This window comes from Notamacropus eugenii, chromosome 3, assembly GCF_028372415.1.
Source record: "Notamacropus eugenii isolate mMacEug1 chromosome 3, mMacEug1.pri_v2, whole genome shotgun sequence".
Classification (NCBI taxonomy): domain Eukaryota; kingdom Metazoa; phylum Chordata; class Mammalia; order Diprotodontia; family Macropodidae; genus Notamacropus; species Notamacropus eugenii.
The window spans coordinates 243,180,103-243,199,346 of record NC_092874.1 but is presented as its reverse complement, the minus strand read 5'-3'; the positions used below and the strand labels follow the sequence as shown (position 1 = coordinate 243,199,346).

At 36.9% G+C, this 19,244-nt stretch overlaps 1 protein-coding gene across 2 annotated transcripts in view; it reads right to left on the bottom strand.

The window, feature by feature from the left end:
• IRAK3 (interleukin 1 receptor associated kinase 3) overlaps window positions 1-19,244 on the bottom strand; it is a 99,126-nt gene that overhangs the window by 34,362 nt on the left and 45,520 nt on the right. For both annotated transcript variants that reach the window (XM_072655285.1, XM_072655284.1), the window contains exons 3-5: window positions 9,282-9,349; window positions 7,577-7,631; window positions 4,764-4,915 (exon numbers count right to left, since the gene is read on the bottom strand). In XM_072655285.1, the coding sequence (XP_072511386.1) occupies window positions 4,764-4,915; window positions 7,577-7,631; window positions 9,282-9,349 (275 nt within the window). The remainder of the gene's footprint in view (window positions 1-4,763; window positions 4,916-7,576; window positions 7,632-9,281; window positions 9,350-19,244) is intronic.

Below are 19,244 nucleotides of genomic sequence, written 5' to 3'. Positions count from 1 at the left end.
AAGCAATTCAATTCCCCTCATAAGTATAAAAAGCAGCATGTTGTAGTGGTTAGAAGTCAGCATCAGAGTGAGGAAGACCTGGATTCAAATGCTACATCTCAATCAATAATCAATCAAACAATAATAAGTATTTATTAAGTGCCTACTATGTGCCTGGCACTCTGCTAGGTGTGGGGTATACAAATAAAAGAATTAAATAATTCCTACTTGTAAGGTGTACACATTCTAGGGGGAGAGATGCAGTTAAGTGCATACATAAGTACATACAGAATAAATATAAAAAGAACAAATACAATGGTATTTAAATAATATAATAATAAATATTATATTAAATATCATTTATTATTTATTAAATAAATAAGTAAATGAAATGGTAGCTAGGTGGCACAGTGCATAGAGTGCTGGGCCTGGAGTAAAAAGAACCTCACCTTCCTGAAGTCCAGTCTGGTCTCAGTCTCTTACTAACTGTGTGACCCTAGGCAAGTCACTTAACCCTACCGGTTCCTCATCGGTAAAAATGAGCTAGAGAAAGAAGAAAAACGGCAAACCACTTTAGGATCTTTAACAAGAAGAGCCCAAATGAGATCATGAAGAGTTGAATGTGACTGAAAATGACTGAATGACAGCAGCTGTGTATAATGGCAGATACGCCTCCCCCCCAACACTTTATCTTAGTGCACAGAAAAAAAACAAAAATGAAAGAAACAGAGTGATTCTGTTACCACTTTGCTAAACTAAGCCATGTGTGCATATATTTAATATTTATTATATATTTGACATTGACACGCATAACATAATATTCATACACACACATATAAAATATGTATTTGTCACAGGGAGGGAGAACACAGATGCTATGGCACAAGCTTATATACATTGTCAAGTAGGATTACCCTGCCTTGTGATTTTGTTTAATTGTTTTTCTTTGCAGTACAAGGGAGGGGATCAAAGGTGGGCAGGGAGAGGGTATTTTTTTTCTCCAGAATAACTGAGATGTAATGACAAAAGTCATCAGTAAAGCTTACTTTAAAAAAAAAAGGTACTTAGATTCTCCCCTACTTATGATATCACACACATGCATCTTTAATGATGAGCTCTGCATATTTTGATTGTTGGTAGGCAGAGAGAAAGATAAATACACACACAAGTGTATAGACATAGATAGATAAGAGTATACACACATATATGCATGTATACACACACACATATAGGTATCTATCATCTATCTATTGATTAATCTGTCTCAGGACTGGACTTAACCATTCATTTGTATAGGTAATTCTAAGGGGAAGAAATTTCCTCTCTTTATAAAGGAAGGAAACAAGTGCTTATTCTATGTCAAGGACTTTACAAGTATTATTCCATTTGATCCTCAAAACAACCCTAGTAGGTCAGTAGTATTATTATCCCCATTGCATAGATGAGGAAGCTGAGGCAGACAGATCTAGATGACTTGCCCAGGGTCACACAGCTAGTTAAGTACCTGAAACTGAGTTTGAACTTAGGTCTTCTTGACTCCAAACCCTGTACTCTATCCTCTGCACCACCTAGCATTCTCTATGGAAAGTGCTTTTTATTACTTTCTTAAACTGTTCACCTCAGAAAGCTTGGGATGACAGCCTCCTGAACTCATTTATTTGTGCAAATCTGACTACGAAATTCTATTTGGAGAAATGAGTATTTACACAATTAACAAAGTAGTAGTCTTGATGCCTCTAACTTAATATCTCTCTCACTAATTTCTGGACTTTGATTCCTCTGACAATTTATGGGGTCCCCTCCCCATTTTGGTGTCTTCTTTAGGTGGACTTTGCTTTATTCTTTCACTCTGTTTACTTTTAAGAAATTTTTTAATGAATTTTTAAAATTTATTATATTTTTTATATTACATATTTTTTTTATTTATGAATAGAGGATTATCTTTATTTTACCCTTCTAGAAGCAGAAGATGTAAAGGATTTACAAGAGTTTATGAATAGATACATCAAACATTCATACCAGTTTCCCTTAAAAGGAACTGAAATTAAGGTTGACATCTAGATAACACACACAAATATGCTGGTGAATTGCTAGCTTCCTCCACAGAATTCTATAAAGTCCTTTCAACACTCCTAGTGGCCCATTTAGTCTGGATTCCCCTCAATGGAGGGCAAGCACACTTTGAGGTTATTAGACAGGTAATCCTATTAGACAAGGTAAACCCTTCCTATCAGATTGTCATCATCTGGATAATTCTATGTAATAGCCAGGGATGACATGATCCAAATTTCTTGTCCTGCTTTCCACCTCCATGCCCTGGATCCTCTTCCCCCCCCAAAAAAATACACACTGTTCCTGAAATCTTCTCTATGGATTCAATACCTGAACTCTCAAATTTGGAATGACCTGCTAGGTAGATTGGTATAGCCCAGGAAATATCCTTTCATTGACTAGAAGGCTAGATTTTAGTATCACACCACCTAGGGAACAGAAGTTCCCTTTCTTTACACAGGAGATTAGTGTGTAAGAAGACTGTCCGCTAACTCTCCTCTCAGGCTGAGTAGGTATGCACATCTGCTTCTATCATGGGCTTCTATAGCAATTCTATCATTATCTTATCTTCTGATATCTTTTGGAACGGTAGAATCCACTATCAGGCCTCCAATCTATGACCTGGACTCAGAATGCTATGGAGGAACATGCTAATTCCAGGGGAGAGAGTTTCCATAAAAGCCCCGCCTCATTCTTCCCTTCCAGAACAAGTCTGGCTCTCTGATCTGTCCGAGAAAGAGGCAAAAGGCAAAAAAGGGGTGCCTATTCCTTCTTGAACCTTCTTTTTCCTCATTTGGATCTTAATACATCTACTGGATCCACTCTACCATTCTAAATGAAATTGATGCTAATGATAATATAATAATATATAATATGCAATATGTTATAATGTATAATATACAATATAATATATAATTACATATGATATATAATTATGTGTAATTATATATAATAATATAATTTATCACAATAAAGATGCCTGGACAGGACCACATTGCCCACTGAGACAGCCTCTTGAGAGCCAGTAGTTATCAAATCCAACAGCTTGCCTTAAGTAAAATTATTAAAGAAAGGACTACAAAAGTCCTGCTGCTGTTAGAAGAAAGTCTTCACCAGGGTAGTCAGAAAACTCAGATGAGATAACGTACGCTACAAACTCGGTAAATTATAAAGCACTAGTGAATATAAGCTATTATTGTCATTAGCATTGTTAATGCTGCAGATTTAAGCAATAATAAAGCTATTAAGGCTGTCTCACATTTCCTGCCAGCTTCCTAATTCCTATCCACTTCCTAATTCTTTCTCCACAGTCACCTAAGGTCTCATAAGATCCCACGCAATTTAAGCCTCCTAAAATAATGAGGAAGAAATAGGGTATTAGGATATCTATGAATACTTTTGGCATATTCATATGTAAAGGAAGGAAACAGCCTAGAAAATTACCCCCATCTAAGTTAAAGTAAGTGATAAGATGCTACTGATATCTTAACCAGGTAAGAGCATAGCTGACCTACTAGGTATGAATAAAACTTGATACTTCAATTGAACCAATCAACCACAGACCTTAGACAAGTGTGAGAGGTCCTTTATCAATGTAGATGTCTTTGAAAGTTACTGAAAGAATCAGAATGAAATTGAATAAGAAGTCTGTCAGTGAGCTAGTTGGATTAAAAAATTGGAGTGGGGAGTGAGCCAAGAGAGAGAAGTTCTTGAAGGGGAAAAAAAAGTCATTTGGGAGAGATTTGCGTACCTCTGCCTTGGTCTCTTCCTCCCTCCTCCTTCCTCTTAGAGGAGGATCCTCTGGTCCAAGTCCTCTGGTCCCTCCTCATGAACTCTAGGAGGCCAGAGGATCTGGACTTTTTCATCAGCATCCTAGCAGTATCCCCAGGACAATGTTCAAGAGGCAATTATAATCTGCATATGCCAGCAGAAAAACAATGCCATATCTATGGAGAAAATCTTGAGCACTCCAGCAAAACAACTTCCAGGAGTTGTAAGCAACCCCCTTTACCATATTTGCTCTAAGACTAACCCCTACTTTCCCTTGGAATCTGTAGGAACTAGTAGAAGTGTGTCATAGAATTTTGTGGGAGGATGTTTTGTACCAACTGTTCTAATTACACCATGTTAGTAAATTTTGTTGTTGTTGAACTGTTTCAGTCGTGACCCCATTTGGGGTTTTCTTGGCAAAGAGACTGGAGTGGTTTCCCATTTCCTTCTCCAGCTCATTTTACATATGAGGAAACTGAGGCAAAGAGGGTTAAGTGACTTGCCCAGGGTTACATAGCTAGTAAGTATCTGACGCCAGATTTGGACTCAGGAAGATGTGTCTTCATGACTCCATGCCTGGCACTCTACACACTGTGCCACCTAGCTGCCTACCTTAGTAAATATCCTTTTCTAAAAATTAATTCAGTATGACTGATTGATATCAACTAATCAAGATGGAGGAAAGCACACCAGGGGAGGCTTATGAGTTATAGCATTAGAAAAGGCTAACCCTAGAACCCTGAGTGGATAAATACTAGCTTCATTGTAGGGACTTCACTTACAAGAGGAGGTTGGGTTGGGAGACAGCATATGCTAAAATATACCCTTGTTTTTTCAATTAAAATTTGAGTAAAGGAAGACAAATGTGGCATTGTAGCATGAAACACGAGCTTGTAAATCGAGCCAATTTCATGTTGTAACAATGATAAAAGCTATGTGATTCTTATAATTCTATTCCATACCTGTTTAAATAACTTAACAGCATATGTTCCATTTTGAAGTTCCACTCTGAATACTTTGAAGAGTTCCCCTTCTCCAATTAGGAAATCGTTATGGAAGTTTTTGGTTCCTTCTATGATGTTTTTAAAGCTGAAGGAAGGTTTTAGGCTTATTCCTTAAGACAGAGGGAGGAAAAGTTAAGTCATGTTTTCTCTGAGATGCCTGATACCATTATTACAATCTATATTAATATATTGGATCTGAACTTAGGTCAGGAAAGCAATACCTGGAAGGCAAAAATCCACACATGTACTCTCTATATACATAATGATCTTTTGGTTCCCGATAAATAAAGCAAAAAAAAGTAGAATGATGATATCCTCACCACTCCCCCCACCCCTGAAAAAAAATCAACCAGTTGCTGGGGAAGGAGATCTTAATTTGACAAAAACTGCTAGGAAAGATGGAAAGGATTTTGTTTTCTTTTTAAAAAATAGATAAAGGTCTACCATATGCCACAATAAATTCCAAATGAATAAATAATTAAAGGATGAAAATCACACCATAAAAAGATGAGAAACACATAGAAGATTGTCAGTAACAATTATACAGAAAGAATTTGCAACCAAAACTCAAGATGAAAAAGATCACAAAAACAGAGACAAACTTGATTATAGAAAGTTAAAAGACTTTTGTACAGACAAAGTAAACACAGTTAGAATAAGAAGACAAGATATTAAGTGGTAATTTTTTCATTAAGGAACACTGATAAGTCTGACTATACAAAAAATCTATAAAGATTTGTGTAAATCACTGTAATCAGGAGTGATTTCCCAATAGACTAATGGTCAAAGGTCATAAACAAGTTTCAAAAGAATATACACTATCAATAACTACCTAATATTTAACAAATTAATTAATAATCAGAAAGTGCAATTAAGGTAACTCTGATGGATTACCTCACATCCACCAGACTGGAAAAGATGGTAAACAATGAGAAAAGTTGTTAATGGAGAGACTGTGGAAACACAAGAATACTAATTCATTGCTGATCAAGCTGGAATTGGTCTGACTGCTCTTGAAAATAATTTAGAATTATGCAAGAAAAGTAACTAAATCATTCATACCCATTGGTCCAAAGATTCCATTATTGGAACTACATCCAAAGTAGGTAACTGGCAGCAAGAAAAGGCTTCCATATGCAAAAATATTCATAGCAGCACTACCTGTGATATGAAAGAGCTGGGAAGAAAATATGTGCCCAATACTTGGAAAGTGGGTGAACAAAATACTGCAAATGAATCTAATGGGATATTACTGCACTATAGGAATGACAAATAGGAAGAATTCAGAGAAACATGAGTATGAAGTGACGCAGGGGAAAGAAAGTAGAATTAAAAGAACAACATTCACCACGGCTACAGTTGCTCAAATAAAGCCAAAAGGACAAAACAACAAAACTGATCAAACACAACCACGTTTGTATGGAGTTAAGGACTTGCTGCTAAAGCTAATGGGCATATATACATAACCTTATGTTTTTTAATGATGGACAAACTGGTTTTTTGAGGAATGTACTTGTAGGGGGTTTTGTTTGGGTGTTTGTTTGGAATTGATCTTGTTTCAAAAAAAAAATCGATATTTTTTTAAAGGAAAGAAATTGATTAGCCTTACCAAAGGGAATTTACAAAGATTCTATGTTAAGATTATTCGATTTCTGTTTCCCTGACATTGAGATAACTGATTTACTTGCTGATTCACACAGAACATAAAACTAATACTGAAACTAAGCACTAAAGTATGTAAACTGAGATCTTGGAAAACCCAAATTAAACTCTTGAGTCAACTAGTTAGGAAATAATCTTCTATGTAAGGGATTAAGTTCTTCACAATCAAATTCTTGTCACCACAATTCAAGCAAAAAGGAGAGTTTTTTGGCTATGAACATTTAATGTATCAATAGAGCTCATTACTGAAAATACAGGAATTTTTCTAATTAAGTTTTAGAGGAAAAATAAAATAAAAGCAAGAGTGAAATGGAAGACAGGTACGATATCTTTTAAGATCAATGATAACTGATATTTCAACAGTCCTTCAAGTTTTGCCGTTTTCTATAAACATTTTCTCATTTGGCCCTCATTACGACCCTGTGGAGTAAGTATTATTACTATCTCCACTCTGCAAATAAAGAAGCTGAGGTTTAGAGGAGATAGGTTCTTTACCCACCACCACTCAGTAACTATACCAGATGAGAGCTGAACACAAGTCTTGCTCAGCTCCCAATTCAATGCTCTATCCACTATACCATGCAATGGTAAATCATTGTCCCTACTAATGAAACTATAAAGTGAAAACTGATATGAAGAATAATTGGATGTATGCATTGGCCCCAGAACTAATCTACCATCATCCAAGGGACCATAAGAACCAAAAATGTGAAATAATTCAAAAGTTATTTCAAAAGAGTTTCTGTAGTATGTATATATATATATATATACATATATATATATATATATATATATATATATATATGTATATATATATATATATACACAGCAAATTTCAAAACCAAAAATGATAGAAAATCCTCCTAGTTAAAAAGTCTGTGTTTGAACTTTACAAAGACTGGTGAGACATTAATATTAGCTGAATAATTTTCTATCATTATCTTAAATGTCAGTCAAAATTTCAAGCCCCTTACCTTGTCTTTCTTATTTGCACAACGTGTTAATGAGCTTACATAAATATATTGTATTAATTGGACTTTAAAAAAGGAAAATGTTATCCCCTCCCCAAGCCCTTTCAAAAAACACCCTTTCAAAAAGTCCTTTTTCACCTTTCTGATATTCAGGCATCCGTCCTATGTTATCAACTGTGTTGTCAGTTGTTACCTGAAAGAAAACATATAACAATAATTCAATCTTCTAACCCTGGAGAGAAAACCTCATTATGAACATCAGAAGTCCCCCCAAGAGGGGAACCTCTTCACAGAATACCTTCAGAAGGTGGCTGCTACCTCAGGCCAATTTTCCCGGCTTTGCTCTAGGGACAGTCATCAAATCAGTGTTACCACTGCCTCTGGAAAAGGCATGTCCATCAACTCTCCTTTTGTGGCACTCCCCTTCCCTGTAACTTTCCAGACTTACCCATCCCTAACTACCAAACACACCTATGTATGTGGTCTTCCCCTGTTAAAAGAGAAACTCACTCAGGACAGAAATGGCTACTTTTGTATTTCTATCCCAGAAACCTAGTACAGCACTCAGAACATAGTAAGCTACTTAATAAATTCATTCATTTATTCATTCAAAGACTAAGCTTAAGGGCATTAGCTGGTTAAGGGGTCCCGTTTCTTTACTCTAAAGAGCTTGGTACCTAAGACTGAAACACCTTTTGGGAATATTAGAGGCCTAGGTGGCAAAGACTTTGTTGGAACAAGACAGGTGAGGCTTTTTACCAATCCTACAGCAAGGATTTTTTTGCTTTTTTCTAAAATATCTGATGAAAGTCTATAGGTTTTAAGTTTTAAGAGTATAGAAATTACCATTTTTCCCTGAAGAAGAGATAGCCAAGGATTTTAGTTAAGTGAAAAGCTAAGAGTGGTAGAAACCAAGTCCAGGGTAGCTGGCAGAGACTACAAATTGGAGGCTTACTCCAGGAGGTAGTCAAAAGAAATAAATACATAGGAAAACTAAGAAAAAAATGTAAATTTCATGGTAATGATTTTAATAACAGCAAGCCCCAATTCTGAAAGACTGCACCTAATACACACTACATGTCTTCTTATTTCTGAGTCTTTGCTTACATGATTCCTAACACCTGCAATACTGGTCTTCATACCCCCCAGTTGTCCCATAGCCCCAGTTTCCACTTGTTTAAATATTACTGAGCTTTTGAGATACATCTTGAATGATTCTACCTCTAAGTAGCTTTGCCTGATACCTCAATCAGAAATAATCTTTCTCCCCCCAAGACTTCATAGAATATTTTGGACCTCTCCAATGAATTTTATCATGTTCCATTTTCTATTTCTGTATGTCATATCTTGTATATATCACTCTGAGACTACCGTTATGATAAGGCAACTGACTTTCTTATCTCTGTGTCTCCCCCAGCCTTTAGTACAATGCTATGAACAGTCAGTTTGTGTCAGAGGTCAAATATGAACTCAGGTTTTCCTGACTCCAAGGGTAGTTCTCCATCCATCATGCTATATTTCCTTTTGTGAACTCAAAACTCTGGAATGGTAGTGATTAATCTTAAGGCCAATAGTGTTAATGACCCCAGACATTTCATAAATTTTGGGTGAACTGAATTAAATTACCAAGAGGAGGAATTTCTCAAGTCTTCCACCCCCTCGTATTTCAAATCCTCCAAATTCTTAAGTTCTCAACTAGAAGTGATTTTCCTCTTAAAACTAAAAAAAGAGTTGTTTCAAGTCAACATTTTTTCCCTCTGACATCTACTGACCACTTTCTTTCTTTATGCTCATTTTAAAATTTTGAATTGAATTGCCTTTACTTGGGCATTCTGTACTGTACCTGAGAAGAAACATTTGGAAATCCAGCTGTCTGCTGACTCTGCTTAGCGGAGGCACTTAAGGTCCTTCCTGGAATAGAAGAAGTAAGAGGCCAGATATGAGAAACTGAGACTGGGACAAAGAAGCAAGTTTTTGAGATGGGATCATTCCTGGAGTTTGTTGTTTTGCTTTGGTTTGGTCCAGACCTATGGTTTCATCAGTGAAGGGAACTCTCCAGTAAACAACTATTCTGTACCTTCTACCAAGGTTTATCTACAATTGTTCTACAAATCACAGTCTTAGGGCATTGACTGAGGCATTGTGAACTTAAGTGACTTGCTCTGGGTCACAGAGTCAGCATGTGTCAGAGGTGAGATTTGAACTCAGGTCTTCCTGACTCAACCAGTTCTCAACCCTTAATACCAGGCTGGCCTCTTATGAACTAAAAATGCTGTAGTGGTAGTATTTAATCATAATGAACAACCAAAAGGAAAACACCTTATCTTTGCAATCTGGACCCCAGAAAGGAAAAGCCCCTGGACTTGCCCAGGTCCCTGAGATTCACCTAGGGCACCCAGCCCTTTCCAGTTAATAATCCTTTCCCTCATTGTCTGAAACCGGCCCCATTATAGACCGCCACTTCTTGATTCCATCTAGACCCCTTCCATGTGGCTCAGGTCCCTGGCGTTTGCCTGGGGCATCCAATCCTTCTGGGTCCTTTTCTGCTACCTCCCAATCACCCCAGACTACTTGGCCACTCCTAGATCCTTCCCACAGTCTTTCTGTATATAAGGTCCATCTTGCCCCCCATTGAAATGATCAGATTTATTAAGAGTCTGGTCAATGCTCAGATTCCTTAAGTTCCCAGCCAATGGTTCAAATTCTGTCTGATCCACTTTTCAATATGTGTCACAGTAGGATGAATTCTTAAAATCTCACCCCCCCTAGACTGATGTTCCAATAAACTTTTTCTCTGGATGAAAGAAGGCTTGAATCGAATTCATTTGAGGCAGGGCCTTTGTGTTGTTTGCCTTTGAATTTTTTGGTCCCAGCACCCCTAGACTTAAACAACAAGACCAATGATATTATAAGTACTCGTGGAATTATTGCTGATTTACAACATAAATATGTGTTTGAAAATAATTACCAAACATTTATCATTTATTAGGCTAAGGGAAAAAAACCAGAAAACCAAAGAAGAAAGTCAATTTTTCCACTGGATACTTGTCACTTACATTTTGATACTTAGCAAATTTGAGACTATAAGTCACAAGTATTCTCCAACATGTCTCAACAATGCCTTATTAATCACACTCTGCCCCGCCCTCCCTAAAATGAGAGGTTTCACTTTCTACCTGAGTTGACAGTCTGAGTAGTTTCCTTTACTTATTTTTTTGTACATGAAACCACAAATCTATTATGTACAACTTGCTATTCCTTTAAAATATATAATAAAGTTACCATATACATTTTTTTCCCCTTTCCCCTTCTTCTCAACCTAGAGATGGCTACCATTAGACACAAATAGGGACGTGTGTGTGTGTGTGTGTGTGTGTGTGTGTGTGTGTGTGTGTGTAGATATAATTCTATACATCTATTTAGCAGTTCTTTTTCTGGACACAGCATATTTCTTCATATGTCCTTTATAGTTAATTTAGGTATTTATAACAGTCTCTCAAAGTCATTCTTGAAACAATAGTGCTGTTACGGTATATAATATTATTTTGATTCTTCTCATTTTGCTTTATTATTTTGTGCAAAACTTTCCATGTTTTTCTTTGATCATTGAGCTCATCATTTCTTATACCACAGTAGTATTCCATCCCAATCACATACCACAACTTGTTGATCCATTCCCCAACTGACGGGCATCCCTACAGTTTCCAGTTCTTTGCCACCACAAAGAGAGCTGCTGTGAACATTTTAGAACATATAGTTTCTTTTCCTTTTCCCCAATCATCTGAGTAGTTTCCTTTAAAGAGGATATAGAAAAATGTCCTGCATTAACTCGCTTCTGTCATTTTAATTCACCATGAGTTAAGAAACCATTAACCTTTTTAACTTGTAATTTACCTTCTTTTCTCTCATTCCCAGAAGATAGTCAACCAATTATCAAACAGGTTAATAATGAACACCCTACAGGGACTGGGAGAGCAGGAGGGAGCATGGCCCCAAACCAGTGATTTTCATGCATTATTAGATCCAAAGTTTAGAATTTCAGCCAATTTCAGGTTATGTGACTCTTGGGATATGCTTTGGACTAGGCGTGGCAGGTATTAATAGGGAAAGGAAGTGCCTGATGAGCAGTTGGCTTGAGTTATATTCTGAAGCAATTTATTAGGGAGGGAGCAGAGGAGACCAACAGTGGGGAGTAGCAGAAATAAAATAAATGAGAATGAATTAATATCTGCAAGTGTCCGTGGACTTTGATGTCATATTGTGAGAATACAATGAGAGAAAAAGAAACATGGGGAAGATACTGGAACCCAGATAGACTTTAAGGTTGTAATGATTTTATATTATCACAGAATACAGGGGAAGGAACACAGAGCAGAAGAGGCAGCCAGAGTCCAAGGCTTGCCCCCTTACCCTAGATGCCATGGAAAAACAGTTGCTATGCCAACAGGGTAGGAGAAGGGGTGGCTACTCCTGCCACCTCTCATGGGCAAATTACTTGCCTTGATTTGGAGAAATGAGGAATACATTGAGCTGGAACATGTCTCTCCTTTCCAACTAATGTAACACTCTGCACAACGCCACTAATGTCAGTTAAGGAAGAAACAAGGGACCACTCAAGATTTGCACATCTTATCAAAGTGCCAAATTCTTTTAGCCCTGAGCCACATGTAGCTGGATTGAAGCAGGCAGGATGGATACAATCCCTCATTACATATTTGATTAGATAAGAATAAAATCCACCTTGTAGGCTATTTTTACAAGGTATCTTCTATTCATATATCAATATTGTTTAAGATTCCTTGGAGGATATAACAAAAATAACCCTTTTCAATGACTCACTGGTAATATACATCAGGCAAAGCGAAAAACAGGGAATTCTGTGATCACCAAAGGCAATCAAAGTCATCATTGTGATGGAAGAGATCCAGGGTAGAATTCAAGTGGAAAAGGGATTCCTTGTGGATAGTGAGGTCTTTCAGATGTTCCTCTTTGTGAACAACATTGTATTAATTTACACCAAGCCTCAGAACATTGCAGAGCCTTGTGGAAAAGATATGTTATCACTCAAAGGACTTTGGCCTAACCCTCTACACAGTAATGACCAAGTGAATGAAGAATGTCCATTGTACAGATTTCAGCATACCTTTGGATGGGCACCCTATAGAGTTTGTCTATAAGTATATACATCTACAGACAGACAGTATAGATAGACACTGAGTAGGTTCCAGAGTTGAACTGGAGAAAGGGAGCTGGTCAGTTGCCTTCAGGAAATAGCAAAAGGTCCTTTATGACTTCAGGCTTCCCACAAAAGCAAAGACCCATCTCTTCAATACCAACATTCTGGTCATGTTGCTACATGACAGCGAGATGTGGAATACCACTGTCTCCAAAACATTACAAATGAGTATTACACAGAAGGCAATGAAAGGATGCATGGTGTCTGCTTTAACATATAACCAGTGAAGAACTCTGAAGAATTCAAGCAAAAGAGAATTTTATAATGGGAGCAGGGAACCTGATTGCTCTCAGACTACCTAGTAAACTCTCTGTGTAAGGGATGAGACGTAAGCTTGTCTGACACAGAAATAGGGGTTTAAAGACAAAAGACATCACTAGTATGGGCAGTCAGTGTCAAAGCGCTCAGAGAGCAGTCAACGCTGTTGAAAAAGAAAGAGGAAGCCTTTCTGGATTGCAGTTCCATCACTCACCACTTAAAAGCTGAAATGTATCTGTGTTCTCATAGATGAGGATGCTCCTTGCTATGCTTTGTTCACAATGACCTTGAGAGATCGGTAATGAAGCACTATTCTCCCCATTTTACAGATGAGAAAATTAAGCCAGTGGGAGTTTAAAGGGCTTGCTTAGGGCCACCTAGCAAGTACGTACCAGAAGCAATAAGGAATCAAATCCTTATCTCCTAATTCAAAGTCCAGCACTATCTTTAGGACACTATGCTCTTATATTTTACAAAATTCACATTATTTTTAAATTCACAAAATACTTTCCTCACAACAATTCTAGTAGCAAGGATGGGTAAGTACAATTATCCTTATTTTATAGTTGGACAAACTGAGACTCAGATAGGAGAACACCTTCATTTCTGTTTCATTTTTTGTCTTTATGCCCTCAGCTTCTAGTACAGAGCCTAGCACATGGTAGGCACTTTCAAAATGTTCATTATTTGGTTGGTTGGCTTGCCCATGGTCATACAGCTAGTAAGTGGTAGACGCAGCATTCAAATCTATGTCTCAGTTCTAAATTCAGTACTGTATTCACTATACTACGCTACCATTTTTTTTTTCTGTAAACCTGACCATGATTTTAACCAAGTAGGACAGTTCCTTCTTATACTTACTTAGCTGGTTCTAACTCCTAATGATATTTAACCAGTCATGTAGAATACTCATCCAGCAGACTGTACTTTTCTCCCCAATGAATCTGTTTCTAGTGAACTCTGTGTTCAAAGAGATTTAATTTTGCGTCATAAAAGAAATTCCAATAGTCACAGTTAAACAATTCTATCTTCCTTAACGAAGGATGCAGCTTCAAAATCTCTGTTCCTTGCTATCTCAGGCTTTATTTATCACCTTGCATTAGGCACATAAATGAATAAAAGGAGTTTATATGAATTCACTAACAAGGGAAACTGTTTTTCTTTAAAAAAAAAAATCCTTGTTACATGGACTGCATAATAATGGAGCCAAGTGAGAGGACAGAATTGATGCCTTTTCCTAAGCCAAATAAGCCCCTTCTGCATCGACAAAATAACCCAGCGGGTAAAAAGCCATGCCAAAATCTGTTTGAGGAAAACAAAGCATAAAACATACTGCGTCCAGTCAAATCTCTGTGTGTTTATATCATGAACAGTGGGTCATGTGAGGGAGCATTAGAGGTCCAAAAGGGTTCAGATAATGAAAAGGCATTGCATTTGCAATTCCAGGGGACCCATCGAATTTAACTTGATCAGTCAACTCCACAGAGCTACATTCTGCTGGCTAAGCAAAGAGAGACGAGAGAAGCACAGAGCTGAGGAATGCAGATGATATCATGGCAGGAACCCCATGGGAATGAAGTCTTATATTCCATTAAGAGAATAACCTGCAACATCCAAAGTCATTCAGAAGCTATTATTTTCAGATTCACCTCTCAAGGTCTAAATCTTTGTGTGTTCAAAGTTTCCTTGGGTAACAAGTTGGAATTGTTTGCACGTTCAGTTTTATCCCAGAAGCAGAGTGGTACAAAGCAGAGATGAAAATGCACACAGATAAAAAGAACCAAACAGAGAAAAGATGTTGAATTTAAAGAACTATTAACCTAAAAGTTCTAAGCACTATAACATAACACGCAAGGTGACAGGGGATCAGTATTGTTGGTGTGTTTCCATCCACAAAGGATGAGAAAATAGAATAGGTTTAAAATTGGCATTGAGTACTACATTCCCAAGTCCCTAATCTGCTGGATGCCAAGTCACTTCTGGAAAGACACATATTATGGCTCAGTGCTAAAGTACTTAAGGTTTGGGAGCAATCAGCAACACCTTATTGGTCCTCATAGACTTGTACTCTTATTTCCCTTGCTCCTGAGGATGGAAGTGCAGTGTGGCTACATCCAAGAGGACTGTCCACTGAACCAGAGAGGATGGCCCACTCAGTAGACTTTATTTTTTTGTTGGTCTTTTTTTAGGAGGTAATCAAGGTTGACTTGCCCAGGGTCACACAGCTAGTAAGTGTCAAATGTCTGAGGCAAGATTTAAACTCAAGTCCTCCTGACTCCATGGCTGGTGCTCCATTCACTGTGCCACCTATCTGTCCCTCAGTAGACTTTAAAGAAATGTCTTCACTCTCACGTTCTCAATCTCTTTTCTTGTCTGTTAAGCATATTAAGATTCTTAGAACATCCCTCTCAAGCTTCCATCAAGGAGCCATGCGGGCTTTTCTCCCTTTACCTTCACCCAAGTAGCTATGGTAGCTGTTGAAAGTATTTACTAGTCAACACTGAACCTCAAATTGCTGGCTCTTGTGCTTTGTGCTTCTTTCCCTGATCAAAGTGACTAAACAACAATGCTGAGGTGAACATTTTCTACCTTTGGTGATAATCACGAGTTTAAATATTTCAGGAAACTCCTGGGTCCAGGTGCTTGCTGGGTGTCTAGCAGGGGATGTCCTCAGTAACTTCTCAGAGGAGATGACTAGTACAGGAAGAAGAGCCCACATCCCTGGGCTCTTCTGATCAAAGGTATAGATCTTGAGTAGTTTGCTTGATACTGCATAGCTGTGGTTATGGTGAAATGTCTGTTCAGCAGTCCCACAAAATGTTTCATGTCCTGATGTTTTAAATTTCAGCCTTCTTGGAGAATATAATAGGAGTGATGAGTTACTGTTTCACATTTCCACTAATTTGTCACTTATAGGTTTCATGTTTTATCATTTAATGTTTGAAACATTTCTTTTTTGGTACAGTCAGTCAATAGTTGCCTGATCGACTTTATACAGAATACTTTTTAAAAAGACTTTTTATTATAAACCTGACAGATATCAACAAAATGATCATTTTAGTATACAGGAAAGAATGGAGGAGGATTACACAAGAAACCATGAATCTCTATTATCAATGGCTTGTTTTTTTTTAATACATATGAAATTTTTTGAAAATTTATTTTTTTTAACATTCTTTCTTATAAATTTTGAGTTCCAAATTCTCTCCCTCCCTTTACCTCTCTCCCATCCACCGAGAAGGCAAGCAATATGATATCAATTACACATGTGAAATCATGCAAAACTAATTTCTATATTAGCCATATTTCAAAAAAGGCAAGAAAAGTAAAGAAAGTAAGAAAATCATACTTCGATTTCCACTCAAAGTTTATCAGTTATTTCTCTGGAGGTAAATAGCACTTTTTTTCATCATATATCCTTTAGAATCATCTTGGATCATTGTAGCCAAGTCTTTCCCAATTGATCATCATAACAACTGTTCACAATGATCTCCCAGTTCTCTCTTCATTTTGCATCAGTTCATATAAGTCTTACCATGTCCTTCTGAAACCACCTCTCTAGTCATTTCCCCTAAATCGGAATCTTATGCCACAACTTGTTCAACCATTTCCCAATTGATGGGCATCCCCTCATTTTCCAGTTCTTTGCCACCATAAAAAGAGCTGCTATAAATATTTTTATACATACATACAGGTGCTCTTCCCTCTTCTTTGATCTCTTTAGGATATAGACCTAATAAGTAGTATTGTTGGATCAAAGAGTATGCACAGTTTTATAACACTTTGGGCATAGTTCCAAATTCTTCTCCAGAACAGTTGGACCAGTTCATTACTCCAACAGTTCATTAGTGTCCTATTTTTCCCTCAACCCTCCTAGCATTTGTCATTTCTGATAGATCAATAGTGACTTAGAGTATCTTTTCACATGACTATAGATAGATTTCATTTCTTCTCCTGAAATCTGCCTATACAAACAGGCAGGATAAATATCCTTTAACTATTTATCAATTGGGGAATAGTTCTTGTTTTCATAAATTTGACTCAGTTCTATACTCGGTATGTATTTGAGAAATGCAGTTTTTATCAGAGAAACTTACTGTAAATTTTTTCAATATTAATTTATTGTTTATGATACCTTTTAGCAAAATGTAGTTTCCTCAATTATTCCTTTTAATTATATCTGTTTTTGCTTTGTCTGAGACCATACTTGCTACCCCTGTCTTTTTTTATTTTAGCTGAAGCATATTAGATTCTGCTCCAGCCCTTTATTTTTAATTCTGCATGTGTCTGTTTCAAGTATATATCTCTTGTAAACAACATATTGTTGAATTTTGTTTTTTACTCCATTCTGCCATTCCCTTCCATTTTATGGGTGAGCTCATCCCATTCACATACATAGTTATGATTACTGTGTTTTCCCCTTCATCCCATTTTCTTCTATTTCTTCTCCTCTCTCTTTTTTCTATCCTCTCCCCAAAAAGTGTTTTGCTTTCTAATCACTGCCTCCCTTAATGTACTTGCCCTTTTACCATTCCCTCCCCTTCCCCCCTTTTCTTATTCCCTTCAACTTCTATTGTTCTATTGGGTACTTTATATTTCTATACACAACTAAGTGTGTGTATATATTCTTCCATCTTTGAATCAATTCCAATGAGAGTGAGGTTCAAGTATTGCCTACCATCTGACCATTTTTCCTTCCACTAAAAAAGTTTTTATCACCTCCTTTATGTAAGAAAATTTTCCTCATTCTATCTCTCCCTTCCCCTTTCCCCCAGTGCAACCTTCTTTCTCACCTTCTTTATTTTTTTCGGAGATCACCATCATAACTCACATCCTTTCCCTCTGTCTACATAAATTCCTTTCAACTGCCCTAATAACGATAAAGTTGTTAGGAGTTACATTTATCTTCTCCCCATGTAGGAATGTAAACAGTTTAACTTTACTGAATCCCTTATAATTTCTCTTTCATGCTTATCCTTTTTTGTGTTCTTGGCTCTTGTATTTAAAGATAAAATTTTCTATTCAGCTTTGGTCTTTTCATCAGGAATTCCTGAAAGTCCTCTGTTTCATTAAATATCCATTTTTCCCCTGAAGGATTGTACTCAGTTTTGCTATGTAGTTTATTCTTGGTTGTAATCTGCTCCTTTGTCTTCTGGAATATCATTCCAAGTCTTTTTTAAGGAAATTGTTAAATCTCATATGATCCTGACTGTGGTCCCACAATATTTGAATTGTTTCTTTATGGATGTTTGAAGTATTTTCTCTTGGACCTGGGAACTCTGGAATTTGGCTATAATATTCCTGGAAATTTTCTTTTTGGGATCTCTTTCAGGAGATGATCATTAGATTCTTTCAGTTTCTATTTTACCTTCTGGATCTAAGGTATTGGGATAATTTTCCTTAATAATTTCTTGAAACATAATGTCTAGGCTCTTATTTTGATCACAGGTTTCAAGTAGACCAATAATTCTTTTATCTCTTTCATCTTCTATACATAATCCAATTATCTTTCAATCTATTTTCTGGGGCAATTGTTTTTCTGATGAGATATTTCACATTATCTTCCATTTTTCCATTCTTTTGATTTTGATTTATTGTTCCTTGATATCTTACGGAGTCATTAGCTTCCACTTAACCAATTCTAATTTTTAAAGAATTCTTTTCTTTAGTGAGATTTTATACCTTTGCCCCCTATTTGGCCAATTCTGTTCTTAAAGGAGCTCTTTGGTGAAATTTTGTGCATCTTTTTTCCATTAGGCCAATTCTGTTTTTTAGGTGTTGTTTTCTTTAGTACTTTTTGTGTTCCTTTTACCAAGATGTTCTCTTTTCATAATTTTCTTGCGTCACCCATTTCTTTCCATAACTTTTTTCTCTACCATTCTTTCAAGAATTCTTGTCCAATGTCTTGTCTTGTCTTGGGTCCAATTTGCAAGCTATCTTCACATTGTTGCCTTCTTCTGAGCTTATGTCTTGGTTTCCCTGCAACCATAGTAGCTTTTTCATGGTCAAATTCTTTTTTAGTTACTAGCTTCTTTTTTCCAGCCTAATTCTTGACTTTGAACTTTATGTTAAAGTTGGGTTCTGCTTATCTGGAGAAGGGGTATTATCCCAAGCTTCAGGCTTTTTCCATCCTGCAGTTTTTAGAGCTACTTCTAGGGAATGTGTCATTTTTTGGTGCTTTCAAGGTGGTGTGATTCTGGGGGGGATGTGGTGACTACTCTCCTGGTCTTTGCTCTAGTCTTTACCCAGGAAGGGCCCCTGGTCCCCTACAGCTACACACACAAGCAATATCTTTACCTTAGAATTGCAAGC